Source organism: Belonocnema kinseyi, chromosome 6, assembly GCF_010883055.1.
Source record: "Belonocnema kinseyi isolate 2016_QV_RU_SX_M_011 chromosome 6, B_treatae_v1, whole genome shotgun sequence".
NCBI classification, from domain to species: domain Eukaryota; kingdom Metazoa; phylum Arthropoda; class Insecta; order Hymenoptera; family Cynipidae; genus Belonocnema; species Belonocnema kinseyi.
In genome coordinates, this window is record NC_046662.1 from 134036231 (window position 1) to 134050823 (window position 14593).

At 35.3% G+C, this 14593-nt stretch overlaps 2 protein-coding genes across 9 annotated transcripts in view; one reads left to right on the forward strand and one right to left on the reverse strand.

Annotated features, from left to right (window-relative positions):
• LOC117175109 overlaps positions 1-14593 on the forward strand; it is a 416485-nt gene that overhangs the window by 68866 nt on the left and 333026 nt on the right. Inside the window, exon 1 of one of the 8 annotated variants that reach the window (XM_033364668.1) lies at positions 4771-4789. The exons of the other annotated variants lie outside the window; for them this stretch is intronic. The gene's annotated coding sequence lies outside the window, so the exon portion shown is untranslated. Of the gene's footprint in view, positions 1-4770; positions 4790-14593 lie in introns of those variants that run through there. 8 annotated transcript variants of the gene reach the window in all.
• Positions 1-14593, reverse strand: part of LOC117175111 (pickpocket protein 28-like) — a 170265-nt gene that overhangs the window by 41115 nt on the left and 114557 nt on the right. The window contains exons 5-6 of the mRNA XM_033364680.1: positions 11035-11158; positions 4670-4795 (exon numbers count right to left, since the gene is read on the reverse strand). Coding sequence (XP_033220571.1) covers positions 4670-4795; positions 11035-11158 — 250 coding nt within the window. The remainder of the gene's footprint in view (positions 1-4669; positions 4796-11034; positions 11159-14593) is intronic.

Sequence of the window (14593 nt, forward strand, 5' to 3'; positions counted from 1 at the left end):
CAGAGAAAACATTTTCTAAAATAAGAAAACTCCCTAACAACTTTTTTAATTAAAATTCTGGGAAGTTATATTTCCTCGAGATATCTTTCTGATACACCTATGACGTCAACATAACTTAGAATTAATTTTAGGGGCTGATCAAATCCCAATTTGGAAATCTGATCCAGAGATAGCAATTTAAAAAATAGAAAAATTTCTAAAAAACTTGGAATAACAATTCTGGCTTAAAATATCAAGCCTAGATTTATTTCTGATACACTTCTATCATCAATGAGTCTCTAATTTTTCATTTATTGGTTGATCAATACAAATTTTGAGATGATGTCCAGAGAAAACATTTTCTAAAATCTACAAACTCTAAAAACTTTTTCAATTAAAATTCTGGCAAGTTATATTGCCCCAAGATATCTTTCTGATACACCTATGCCGTCAAAATAACTTAGAATTAATTTTAGGGACTGATCAAATCCCAATTTGGAAATCAGATCCACAGATAGCAATTTCAAAAATAGAAAAATTTCTAAAAAAACTTGGAAGAACAATTCTGGCTTAAAATATCCAGTATAGAATTATTACTGATACAATCCTATCATCAACGTGTCTCTAATTTATTTTATTGGTTGACTAATTTAAATTTTGTGATGGCGTGTACACAAAATATTTTCTAAAATAAGAAAACTTCCTAAAAACTTTTTAATTTAAAATTCTGGCAAGTTATATTGCCCCGAGAGAGAGAGAGAGAGAGAGAGTAGGCACGAGAAGTTGATAGTTTACCAATTCAAAAGCATGCGAGTAATCCAGTAGGGTCAAAAGAGTCACTTCCCCGTAATTCAACGCTTTACGTACGTCGTCTGTAACCGTAAGCAATGACGTTATAGTCAAGTGACCTCATTTGAATCCAGGCTGATATACCAGAATACTTCATGGCCTGGAATAACTGTCCCATATCTATTTCCGAAAAAGAGAATGTTTTTGTAAATCTAATCTTTTCCTTCTGCAATACCTTCTGTATTAATTCATCAGATACTTCCGATCTGCCCTTTCTGCTGCCCTATCAAACGCATATCTGTCGATTCGCTTAAAGTCTCTTCCGAATAAAAAGATGCCCGCCTGGACTCTATCTTTACATTCAGATGGAAGAAAATCATATTATGATCCGAGAAATCCCAAGGAACTTCTGACACACTTGAGTCCAGGATTTTTAATGAGTTACTAACGAACAAAAGTTCCAGAATCAATTTACATTAAAATCTCCTATACACATAATTCGAGCAGTTTAATAAGATACCGGAGACATAACCTCCGCAACATCATCATGTTATGTGGCTGTTACCCTGGGGCTGCGATGATCCGTAACAATTGCGATTTTTTATTTTTCAACTCGGATACAAATTAAAGCTATATCTAAGGTGATACGCCGGCTACAGTACTTACCGCCTGGTCGATTACGGAAAATGATATATCGTCTCACATATACATGGATCTAGTATTCATAGAGATAGTTTTGAAATATTCTTGATATCAAGAAAAAATTGGTATCACAACCATTTTTTTCTGTTTTTTTTTTAAGGACAAAAATTCTACGTTCCATCTTTATGATAAATTCTAAATATTTAGAAAAAATGACATTTGACGTCATTCTTAATCGTTATAAAATATTCTAAAACTCTTAAAAAGCAAAACGTTAGACTAATGCTTAAAAAGTTTGTTATTAAAAAAATGGTTGCAGTACGCGATAAAGTTTCTAAGTACTATCGATAAAAATGTTCAATGGTCATTTTAAAACACGAAAAAACATAATATTACACAATGAAAAATTAGTTCATGCTTGCGCAAAAAACATTGATTGAAAAAGATTTTTTGAAAAAAATTAATTAAAAACAAATTTTGAAACAAATGGTTTACAGAAATTGTTTAAAAAAGCATTGAGTCGAAAAACAAGTTTGGAAAAAACATGCTTAAAAAATTATTTACAAAAAAAATGTTGGATTAAAAACATTTTGAAAAAATGTTGGCGCTTATGCCTTTTTGTGGCCCTGTTAACAAGCAGGTCCCTGAATGTTGTAGTCAGGGTTGCGGAGTGTAATTGTTGCTAGCTGCTGACGGACTAGGGAAAAGAAAATTCAGATTGGCTCTCAGCTTCGTGTTGACCTTCATGAGTAATGAATGTAACCCCAAAGGGTAGTTGTGCTTAATGCTGATAGGAAAAGAATCCAAAGATTCGTACACTTCCTTCACTGTCAAAGATTTTTTGTTTTTTATTTTACCCGAGATGATTTTGGAACTGGATATCAGATTGTTCATTTTCACAATAACGGCTTGCAAGTGAGTCTTGTCCTTGGGAGCTAAGCGTAAGGCATCTGTGACTGGAGGTATTTCCTAGTTAGAGCCGATCAGCGAGAGTATCGAACTAACTTGATCTATGATTTTCTCATTCGGGAGATTCGGGAGATTTAAGTTTGTTCAGTCTTTCTTTTACCTTAGCTTGTAAGCCCAAGAGTTTCTTTCCATTTTCTTTTTATTCTGGATATCGCGACAAGACCACTGTTTACAAGAATCACAAACAATGATTTTAGTATTTTGCTGTATGACTTCGAAAACGGGCGTGCACCACGGGTAAGAGATTAGGTTGCAGGATTCGCATTTAAATGGTTTTCTTGTGATGTCATAGGACTGGTTGAGGGACTCTACGAGTCAATTTGAGCAAATTATAGCCAGTAAACTGTCAAATACGTCTTTCACGCAGTATATAAATAAATCACATTTTGACAGATTCCACTTGTTTTTGTTGTTGAAAACATTAAGATACATACTACACTATTTATATATAGGTATCCAATCTCTTCTTCGAGTTTTTATTCCACTTAAATCCACTAATTGTTACTTTTTTCCATTGTTCCGCACTTTTACTACACAGAAGTTGCATATAGTTGGGCCGTCACCACCTTTTTTCAAGAATTCTTCTTGCAACAAAATGGTGCATCGCACCCCCCTCAAACTCACTAGGGATGTTAATGGACACGCGATCTAGACTTTATTCACTTAAAAAAAATTAAATTCGATAATTTACACTTGTAAACATTTTCAAAGCACGGACCGTCGTTACCGTACATCTATACACGACCGAGTATCTGTGAAATCTGATAATGTGATATCTGATAATGTGTATATTCGGTCATATTCGGTTTCTTGCACCTTCTTACCTATTCCTTTACACCCCCCCCCCTACACACACTTACTTGGTGGCGGGAGGGGGGCCTACAGTTTAAGGTGGGTAGAGAAAACCTTTTTCTCTAGAGGTATCGGTCCCACTACTCTCCAGAGATAAGCAACTCCCTTTCTTATCTAGTGTTCACCGCATAGGCCGCCGAGGCTCTTCCAGAGTTCGAGGCGGAAATCGAGGCCGCTAGCCGACGGAGTGGGCGACCGGAGGGAGGCATCCGTTATGGCAAGGAGGATGGAGGGGTTCGGAGTGCCTTTGGTTATTTACAACGCTGCTTATCGCTTCGAGTCGCATCGAGCTTACGGGTCTGTTGGAGAGTAGGAGACATTCAGTGTCAAATATTAAAATAAAGTCCACGCATACTGTGGCAACAACGAGTAGGTTTAAGTACTCAAAATAACTTACTTTAAGTGGTCAAATTTTTATCTATCAGTCAGATATAAATGATTTAAACTTTCACAAAGTTCAAAGATGATTTGATAAATCAGTGCTTCTTATAGAATAATTATTTCCAGGAAAAAAACAACAATTGTTGAACAATTATATATTTCAGTAACAGGCCCGGAATTGGCTCTGTCCAACTTAAATACATTTTTATCGAAAAGCGATTTTTCTAAGCTCCAACTTCAAAAATGCCCCTGATACAGTACAAGTCCGATAACTTTCCAACTTCGGGACACGCACAATTATTGTGCGTGCCGTACGTGTGATGACGCTTTAAGGGGAGTGTTCACTTATCGGACGGCAAGTTATCGGACTTCTACTGTACTTTTTTTTGAAGGGAGAGGGTTTATATTTGCATTAAAATATCGAAAATTTATCCCGTTATACATGGGCGCTCGGAAAGTTTGGTCCACTGCTGTTTCTAAAAATCACTGGAAGCTGGGGTTGTTACAAGACAGCGACGAACTGGGTGGTGCAAGTTACGACTAGTTCGCACTCGGTTCGCGCGGTTAGTAACTTTCAAGCAAATCATTGCAAGACTTCAAAACTTGCGACCAAAGTCTCGGCTTGACTCGTGGTTTCTTGATCACGATAATGCTCCCGCGCATAAAGCAAAGGAAACAACCGAATTTTTGGTTGAATCTAGACTAAATCTTTTAGATCACCCTCCGTACAGTCCAGACCTGCAGCCTTGTGACTTTATATTGTTTCCGGAAGTAAAGAAGCGATTAAAGGGAAGACGGTTTACCTATGATGAAGAACTCGTGGCATCGTAGGACCAAGAATGTGCGAATCTCTGAAGGAACAGGGAAGGGCTAGTTTGATGATTGGTTTCGGCGTTTTTCTGTGTGCGTTAACTATGGCAGAGAGAATTTTGAAAGACTGTGAAAGGCAGCTGTGTAGGACAAAACTTTCTGAGCGCCCTACGTATGTTTCTATACATAGCTGTATATCGACTATAATATTTTATAATTACAGTGATATTACATATAAGTTACTTACTCAAAGTAATTTTGATCCTTCTTCACGTAAATTTCATCTACATCAAATGAGGATACCAAAGTACTCTGTGACATTTCTGAACTGTAGCCGACTTCGAAACATCCTGGCCAACAGTTACAAGTAGGTCTAAAATAAAAAGAGAATATTACAAGTTTTCTTTAAACAGGTAGCCAGTTTTTCTATTACTAAAAATACAATTTGATGGCACCTCGATAATTCAAATTTTTTTGTGAATTCTATTAAAATTTTCGCAAATTGGAACGATATTGCATTCACTATCTTTAGGGGCAAGCTATCAAGTACGTGATATCCCCGTAGGAAGTCAGCCTCTCACCCTAGTTCTCCTTCTTCTCGCTCATTAGCGGTAAAATGTTCACCGCTGCTCCATAAAAATTAACATATTAATATCAATATATTAAACATAACTTATTAAAATGGCACATAGACGTACTTCATGCCTTTCAAACTGGTATATTTCGCTTTAAGAAATTATTTTAATTCATTTTCATATATCATCAATTTATATTATATTTGGGTGTAATTTTATTTGTATTCTTAGCTTCAATCATTTTTAAAAATTCAATGCGTCACGAGCTCGTTTACCTATATGATAGTAGTATACGTACCAATTCATAGGCTTTTACTAGCATCTGTGAAATCTATTTTTTTTATTTTTTAATTTTTTAAAACAAATTGCTATTTAAAATGTTTATTTAACATTTTCTACTCTCCGGGCAGTTTTTTTAAAAGTATTTTTAAACGAAGGGTTGACTCTTTTCTGGTAAAAATGTTGTATAGCATTTTGGTAATGAATATAGTTATGTAGTTATGCCAAGATATCCGAGCGAAACCCTTGCTCGCGCGCTCGGACAGGTTGGCCAGTCCTACCGAAGACTTGGTTGTATGCATGATTCTCCAGCAAAGCTGCACTAAATTCCTCATAATTTATTTAGTTCGCCTTTTTTCGCGCATTGTTTGCTTTTTTGAACTTGAGGCTTTTGACTGTCTTCGGAAACAGATCATGTTCTGTTACGAATGAAGTTTTTTTCTGTTGCAATTGTCCGTTCTCATTTGGAATAAGTTTAATATTGAATGAGTTCCAGGAATTGTAATTGCTTCAGTGAATCTAGTTTCTAATTTTTTGCTCATCTCTATATGATCTTCTTTCGAACTGAAAAGAATTACTGTTTCCTTTAAATGATTCTTAGCCCATCTGAATAACTCCATCGCGGTTAGGATTTGATCCTGTGCTAAGTGCTGCAAGCTAGCTTTTGCCGCAAGTTTTTTCAAATTTCCACCAATCCTGTCACCTGGCCCTTTTCCATGTACAGTTGCCTGGAAATGTGTTTCAGAAGAAATTTCAAAATCTTTTTTGTGATTTAAAAGATTTATGAAGGCATATTTATTTGTTAAATGCTGCGCAGCTCCATCTTTCACATAATACATTTGGTTAAGGACATGTGTTACTTAGAAAATTATCGATTTTACCACTTTTAGGTTCCCCCAGTTTCTTCTCTAGAATAATAATTATTTAGCCTTAAAAATTTGGGAAATGATAGCGAACATGCTAACGGGCGTCCCTGTACACTTTTTTGTGGGTTATTTAACAAAAATTTAATTTTTCTAAATTTAATTAATTTGCAAGGCGCTTAGGAATTAGTATCAATTTTATCAGTGTTAGATTCCCCCGGCTTTTTTCCTACATTAATAAACATTTTGTCTTCAAAATCTGGGGAATGATAGTGAACATGCTAACGGACGTTCCTGCACACTTTTTTGTGGGTAAATTCCAAAGCAATTTGATTTTGCTAAAAACGTATGTGTATATGTCGAGGTTATGTGTGTTAAAATTCTCCCGAGCGTTACTTCCAAACTACACAATATTTTTGGTCGAAAAATTTGCACTTACAAATAAATATAGTAACTAATTTTCATTAGGACTAATGTCCTAATGGCAATCAAAAAAGTTTATTGTAATAATAATTTCCAAATTATTGGAATTACAGAGCTGACAAACGACCCTAACCTCAAAATAATGCACATGCATAAAATTTGTATTTAGCACAACAATTTTTTTTTGTTATTCCTCAAAAAAGAGTCCGGGGACATCCGTTATGATATTGTATAGCATCTCCGAATTCAGTTTTTAAAAATGTTCATTTTTGTGGTAAAAAATCTAGGGGAACTGTACCCGATTGGCCACAAGACGAAGTATCTCATGCCCTTAACAACGCTGAATTTCTTCTTGAGGTACTCGTTGATGAGTTTTTGAAATGTGTACACAGCTGCAGTGTCATGACTTAAACAATCTAAGATGATTATCATGCTAAAATGCTTCAGTTTGTTTCCATCTTTGTAATAAAAAGCTACTCTAAATATAGTTGCTTGATTATTATTTAAATAGAAAGATTGTGCAACATTTTCAATGATGAAAGCATAATTTTCAGAAAAGTCAAGCAAAATCAAATACTATCCTTCTTTTAGTATAACTTTAAGGTGCTTCAGAAACCAACCTTGTTGCTTCGCATAAAATGCGTGAGGTTTCAGATTTTTAAGTTTAGTGCAGAGTGCTTCTGCGTAAGCATCAGCGTCTGCTATTTTGGTCTTCAAAGTGCTTCTATCAGTTTGCTGCCAAACTTAATATGTCACTGTTTCGAAACTATTCACGTCTAATGGAGCAGTCAGATACTTTTTAATAATTTCAATCTCAAGACAAGATTCGCATTCGTTAAAATGACAAGCGTCAGTGGGTTCACTGCACGTGATTTCTTCAATGCAGTCATGATAATCTGACAATTGTCTGTCAGTTCCCTCGTTTAAATATTTATTATCAATCGCATTCAACATCAACTTTACGTTTTCATGATAAACGCAGACACAAACATTGTGATTTCCACTTGCTCCAGCTAAAACACAGTGCTTTGCTCTTAGTTGTGCGAATTTTGAAAATCCAATCTTCACATTTTCATGTAGGTCTACAAATCTGGCATATAATTCTGAAACATTGCACAGAATCAGTCTCTTCTGTAATAGCTCACGAATACCGTCCAGTCTTTTGGCATACATGAAATCGTTATTACCTGGTATCTGTCGACTATTCAAGTCATCTTCGTAGGTGTTTATTACCAAATTTTCAGTTTCTTCTGCCAATTTTTGTCCTCGCTTGGCTTCGAGAAAAATCAAAACTCCACTTTTGGCAACTAACTCGTTCACTTTTTTGGCTTCACGTTCAGATGCACCGAATTCTCGCTTGATTTGTCTGCGACTCCAAGACTTAGGCACAAGTGTGAGTAGACAAATCTTTTCTGAATATTTACTGCCTTTCTGCTCTAATTTTTCGTTTATTTAATTTTGGACTTCGAGACCCGCTAAGTGATTTTCATCATTGCATCCTTCTTTTTCATTTCTCATTGGCAAGCAAAAATCTGTGTCCTCGTTTATCTCTTCCTCTACATTAATACCAGGCTCTTCTATAACTCTGGATGGCTGTAAATTTGCTGATTTTCCGTTAGAAACCTCAGATCAATTCCTCTTATATGTTTCTTTTTACGGAAAGGTTTTGCACATCTGCTGCGAAAACTATGCATTGAAGATATGGTCAGCACTAGATGACCATGGAAGGTCTTTAGGGATCTCCCTTTGTTTCAAAAGCAGCGATTCGCAAAGAAACTTGAAAACGAACTTATAACCTGAACTAAATGAACAAAAACCACAGAAAAGAAGGATAAACAATTTATAAATGCATACAACTAAGAAAAAAAACGAAACACAAGAAATCACAATATGAGAAACAAATGAAAATCTATGTACGTGCTGTCGCCACATTTTGAGCCAAGAAATTTCCGATGATAGCTGCAGGGCGTGCCAAGCACACCCTGAGCATTTACTACACATACTATTTAATTGTCCAACTTATACGGGAACGACCTACGCCCAAAGGCACAATGCGGCACTAAGAGTGCTTTATTACCGTCTCGGTCACCCTTAGGGCATTAATCTTAATATCGCTCCTCTAAATGCTCCTAGGGAAATAGAGTCAATTGTCGAGAATGAGGAGTGCCGCATATAGTGGAACATTATATTCTCGACAATTGTTTTTGTTGCACACTCGAGGCCTGACATGGTTCAGCTTGACTTCGAGAAGCGAACCATGTTCGTTATAGAATTTTCGGCACCAGCTGACAAAAACATCATAGTCAAGGAGAATGAAAAGAAAGCGAGGTATAGAGAACTTATACGGGAGTTGCGACGATTGTACCCGGAATATTCTGTTAAACATATCGTCCTTATCATCGGCGCTCTTAGAGGTGCCAAGCTTTCACTTGTTAATAGGCTGAAAATCATCCCTGTGTGTCAACAATATGCTGAAACACTTACTGGATAAATGCAGAAGGCGGTCGTCCTTGGATCGCTCCGTGTCCTCAGGGTTCTCGAGACTTTTGCCGGATCGTCGTATTGATTCCGTTACAGACTGTAACCACCTTTTTCACGGTCTTTGGACGTGGTTGTGGCTGAAATTCATACCGCGATTTCGCTGGGATCGGGTGCAGTTTTTCAGATTAGCACCCGCTCCCGACGATATTCTGCGGTTATTTCATGACAAACTTTTAATTATATATGTGTGTGTGTGTTCGTGTTCCCTGCAGCGTGCGAAGCCCATGGATGAGTTTCTTTCAATGTCAAGTGCATTCCTTTTATCTATTTTTATTCTTTGCTCTCTCTTTGTTATCGTCATCGCGAAAGCAAGGCCCGAAAAATACTTCAGCGTATGATATCTATAGGGCACTGAGGAATTCTTTCACGAGGCTACTTGGATATGAAAGAAAAGTTTATAATACCACTAGATTAAAGGGTATTTTTTGGAGAGAGTTAAGATCTTTATATTTCAGGTGTAAAGAATTACCACTGGTGTGTACGGTTCATGAAATAAGTGCTTACTTTCTTTCCACGTAGTGATTATTCATAGAATTTATCAACAATTTGGTTATCGAATCTTTTTAACTTTGATTTGGACGATGCTCAATTTCAGTTCGCAGAACTTTCTCTTCTGACACTGACTGAGAGCAAGTAGAGTTATAAAACTGAGACATAAAGGGTGGATAGTCAACCAATAAGTTATCTTATTGAAGCGTTGCATATTATTGTTACATACTTTTAAAGTCTTTTTAACGAATCGCTAAAAACTTCTTTTTTACTGAAGTGTGGAAAATGGTAGGTACTATTTAGACTTGTAAATAAAATTATGGCTCCTCAAAGTGCTAGTCCAGTACTGCAAATACGTTTTGAAGTAGCTGCTTTGGGGCGACTAAGTTGTATTCTAATATTTATATTTCAATGTTGTAAAATGTGTCTCAAATGAAACACAAATGTTATATTTTTATAACAGGAATATGATTTGATCGATAATTAATCAATTTAAAAATGTAAATGGTAATTATATTATTGCATTATACTTTGCAGTGATAAGTGAAGGAAATGTATAAGTGCCATAACTTACAATCGGTATGTTGAATGATCCTCAGTTCGAATAGATTTGCGCAAGCCTGCTCTAAGGTATTTAGTACGCATACGCATTTGTCAGTGTAATGGGTGACATTCTTTTGGGCATTGATAAGAGAATGGTGATAGTTATGATTCTTTTCGATCTCACCAAGGATTTTCATATGGTCCCGCATATGCTTCTCTGGTCTAAACTAAAAAACTATGAGGTTTTAACATTTTTGATTAATTGAAAAATAACGTATATATTTGTTCGTTAACTGTCTGTAAAGGCATTAGGAAATGGAAAATCTGGATGGGGTAACATTGGCTTGGGAGTTACGCAGGTGTTAGTGCTTGGCCCTCTGCTATTTATTCTATTTGTGAAACAAAGAATATTCTATCCTCAATAGTTCCCAAGTTACGGTGATTTAAAAAACCTGGATGGAAAAGTTTTTCAGTTACGAATAAAGGTGAACTCAATTGCTAGTATTGCCGAAAAGAAATAAAACAATGATTTACCTCCATAAGGTTATGACCCTCGAGGCCTATATTTAGGAGTACACGACATGGGCTCAGTTTTTTGAAAAGAAATCATCCCAAACCTACAGATTTTATGGCTAATTTATGGTTTCTATAAAAAAATGATTAAAAACTGTTTTTTGGATCTTTTCAAAGCAGGAAGTTGAAAATTCCTTCGAACGTTACCGTGATGTCAGACTGCAAACATGCGCATAGACAGAAATGTTCGTAAAGTATATTCTGATTCAGGGGGTCTCAAAACGTCGAGAATTGATGAAAACCGGATAGATCAAAATTTACATGAATGTAATACCTTCTACCATAAACGATGATAATGTAAAAAAAAGTAATAGTGTAACGCTTACGTTTCTGTGATATTTAGCTGATTATTTGTGTTTTCGTCATCGTATAGCTTCAGTTCCATAGCTCTTCGTGCTCGAATAGCACACTGGTCATCTTTTTTTCCACAAATTGAAGTATTGGATGACTCTGCATTCAAGAATATACAATTATATATTGTGACTCCTAATTTAAATTTGTTGTAATTTTTCTGATTTTTAATGATCATTTATAGCGAATTCTCTCTAGTAAAATGCCTACGTTGTGCGCCAAATCATTTTCACAAAAAAACCTCGATATGGAGAGGTAAGTCTGCTTATTCATCGCTTCATGGTTACGTCACAGTGAATTTCAAATATTGTTCAAATTGGCGCATCCACTCTAAAAAGATCATACCTATCGAATATTGAAATTATTGAAATATCTCGAAATATCTCGAAAAAGTGTAATGCAAAAATGTGAAGACCCGATTCCTTATTGGTGGAGTTATATTCAGGAAAAGCACGTGACGTGTCAAACTCTAAAGCCATTACGACTATTCTACTATTCTTTCCTATGGAATTTTACCGTAACCTGTTTATAGTTCCCCTTTAGCTGCTCCACGGGCTCCACTTTACTTCATTATTAAAAACTTAAAACTGTATTTTCCTATTCTATAAAGATTTCTTCTCAAAGTGGAAAAGTGTATCCAATAAGTGGATTGAACATCAAGGATGGAATCGGAGATTCCTTATTGGTGGAGTTGCTGTCAGGGAAAGACGTGGCACTTTAAACCGTGATCTAATAAATACAGGGTCTAGCCATTTGAGACGAACTATATAGGAAAATCAGTATGTAAGAAGAAATATTATGAAAATATTGAAAGAATGAATTCTAAAAAAAAGAAGACCCGATTCCTTATTGGTCAGACATATACTTGGCGCTGGATTTGAATCTCTCGCGAGAGCTTTTCACAACATGTGCGCTCAAGCGCTCGAATTTGAAAGCATATGAATTTCGTTTAACTTTATGCGAAGTTCCGTCACTCTTTTGGTCCCAATTTCCTTGAATTTCCAATTTCAAAAGCGTAAAAATTTCTAGCTCAATTACTATAATGAATTAGTTAGTTGTAAATTTATTGTTAGTTTCTCTGCACATAGGTAAAAGGGAAAAAAGTGTTTTTAAAATTCAAAACAAAGAAGGATTTTGAGTTATCTTGAAATCGACGAGAGATGCGCGAAAACTGACAATATTGTTGAAGTTTACTAAAGGGGGATGGTCTCTGGCCACCCAAAACTATATCAGTAAAAAATTTTAAACTTAAAAAAAATACAAGTTTGTAGTTATCTTCAACACGGCCAGAGAAACGTAAAAACTAAATAAATTTTAAAATTTTTGAAGACGGGGTTTATCTTCGAACAAAGCAAACTGACCAAATAAAAAGATAATTTAAATACAAACAAAAAATGAAGGTCAGAAATGATCCTCAGACACCCGAAACTAAACAAAAAAACAAATTTTCAACATTCCAAAAATCGAAGTTTTAATTTTTTCGAAATCGGTTATGGAAACATGAAAACGAAGTCGATTTAAAGGGTTTTGAAGATAGGTTTTATCTTCTACCAGCTTAAAATACCCTAATACAAATATGTTTGAAATATCCCCCTAAAGAAGTGAAAATTTTTAATTATCTTGAAAACGCTTACAGATACGCGAAAACTGACAACATTTTCTGAGTTTTTCTATAGGGGGTGGATTTCAGCCACCTCAAAGTAAACCAGTAAACAAATGTTTAAAATTCGAAAAAAAATCAAAAATTTTGAATTACCTCTAAAAGGTTCACAGATACGTGAAAGCCCAAAAACATTTTCAGTTTTTTGATGAAGGGAATCGCTGTATACCAAAATTTGAAGGTTTTTAAAGAAGGGTTTTGTTTTCGAACTACATGAACTAACCTAATAAAAAAAATTTTTAAGTACAAAAAAAATGAAAATTTTGAGTTGCCTTAAAAACGGTAAGAAATAAACGGAAACTGATAACGGTCAATGAAACGTGAAAAATAAGTAGATTCAAAGGTTTTTGCAGAGTGGGCTTATTTTCGACCAACAAGAAGAAGCTCAATTAAAGGATTTTTTAATACCCCAAAAAATGTAAATTTTTAGTTAGCTTAAAGACGGTGAGGGAGAAGCGGAAATCGGAGACATATTCAAAAGGGGGATGATTCTCGGTCACTTCGATTTAAAGCAACAAACAAATGTTAAGGAGCTTGCAGAGCAGTACTGTTGTGTACAAAGTCAAAATAACCCAGTAGATTTATTTAAATTTGAATAAATAATATAATTTTGATTTATCTTGAAAACGGTGAAAAATGCGCGAGAACTGAAAAGTTTCACTGTTTGATAAAAGTCCTCGACCACCCACAACTAACAGAGTAAAGTAGAGATACGCGAAAAGGGACAAAATTTTCAGGATATTCCATTCCGGGATGGTCATCGGGCACCCCGAATTAGTATAGCAGAATGAGTTTCGAAATAAAAATTTGGAGTTATCTTGAAAACGGCGAGATACGCGAAAACTGAAAAAATATTCAGGGTTTTATACAAAGGGTGGTTCTCAGATACTACAAATCAACCCAACAAAAAGATTTTCAAAAGGAAAAAATCAAAATTGTGAATTATTTCAAAAACCATGGGACATACAAAAAAACTTAAAAAATTAATAATAAATAAAAATTCGTATTAATATTGAAGAAACTAATGTGTTAGGCGGACGGCTGGAAAGTTACTAAATTGTGTCAAGATTAAAGTTTATATATACGCCCGGATTTGAAAGGAATAAAAATTAATTTTGGATTGCTTTCCAATTCACTCGGATAGAGGGAAAGTTTGGTTTCGATTGGATTGTGATTCATTCGTTTTGCTTTTGAATTCACACTTATTCATTCGGACTGATGTCAGATTCATCGGATTTACTTCAAAAAGTCCCATTCATTTAAGATAATTGGCGGCACGGATTGAAAAATGGATTCCGGATGCTTTCGTGTTGAATTTGGTGCTAATGCAAGAATGAATCAGGATTGATGAGTGAACCTCGGGTCCATTCGGATTGTATTTTGGGTTTTGAGACATGTATTGAGATTAAAATTTAATTTGAGCTTGAAAGGCAGATAAAAAGGGTTTAAGAGGATCGACATATTGCTTCAGATTTTTTCGAATTAATTTGAATTAGTCCAAATTGTAAAAAATTCATAAATACTTACAAAATACATCAAATGACAAAAACACGCGCGCCCGAGCTCGCGATCGGTCACGTACTTATAAATTCGATATGCAGCATGACACTCAGTGAATCTCCTTGTTATCTTTACCAGTCTCTCCTGCTTCCAGTATAGTAAACATCTAAGCAATTCTACCTTCGTAATGCTACGAGGGTAGTTCAATAAGTCCTTAGAATGAAGTATAAAAACAATTTTTTTTGGGTAAATTTTTTTTTTTATTTTTCCATATAATCTCCTTGGAGCTCTATACACTTGGTCAATCGCTTTTCAAGTTTTTTTAATCCTTCAGAAAAGTGGGTTTTCGGAAGTTCCTCAAAATAAGCACTTAC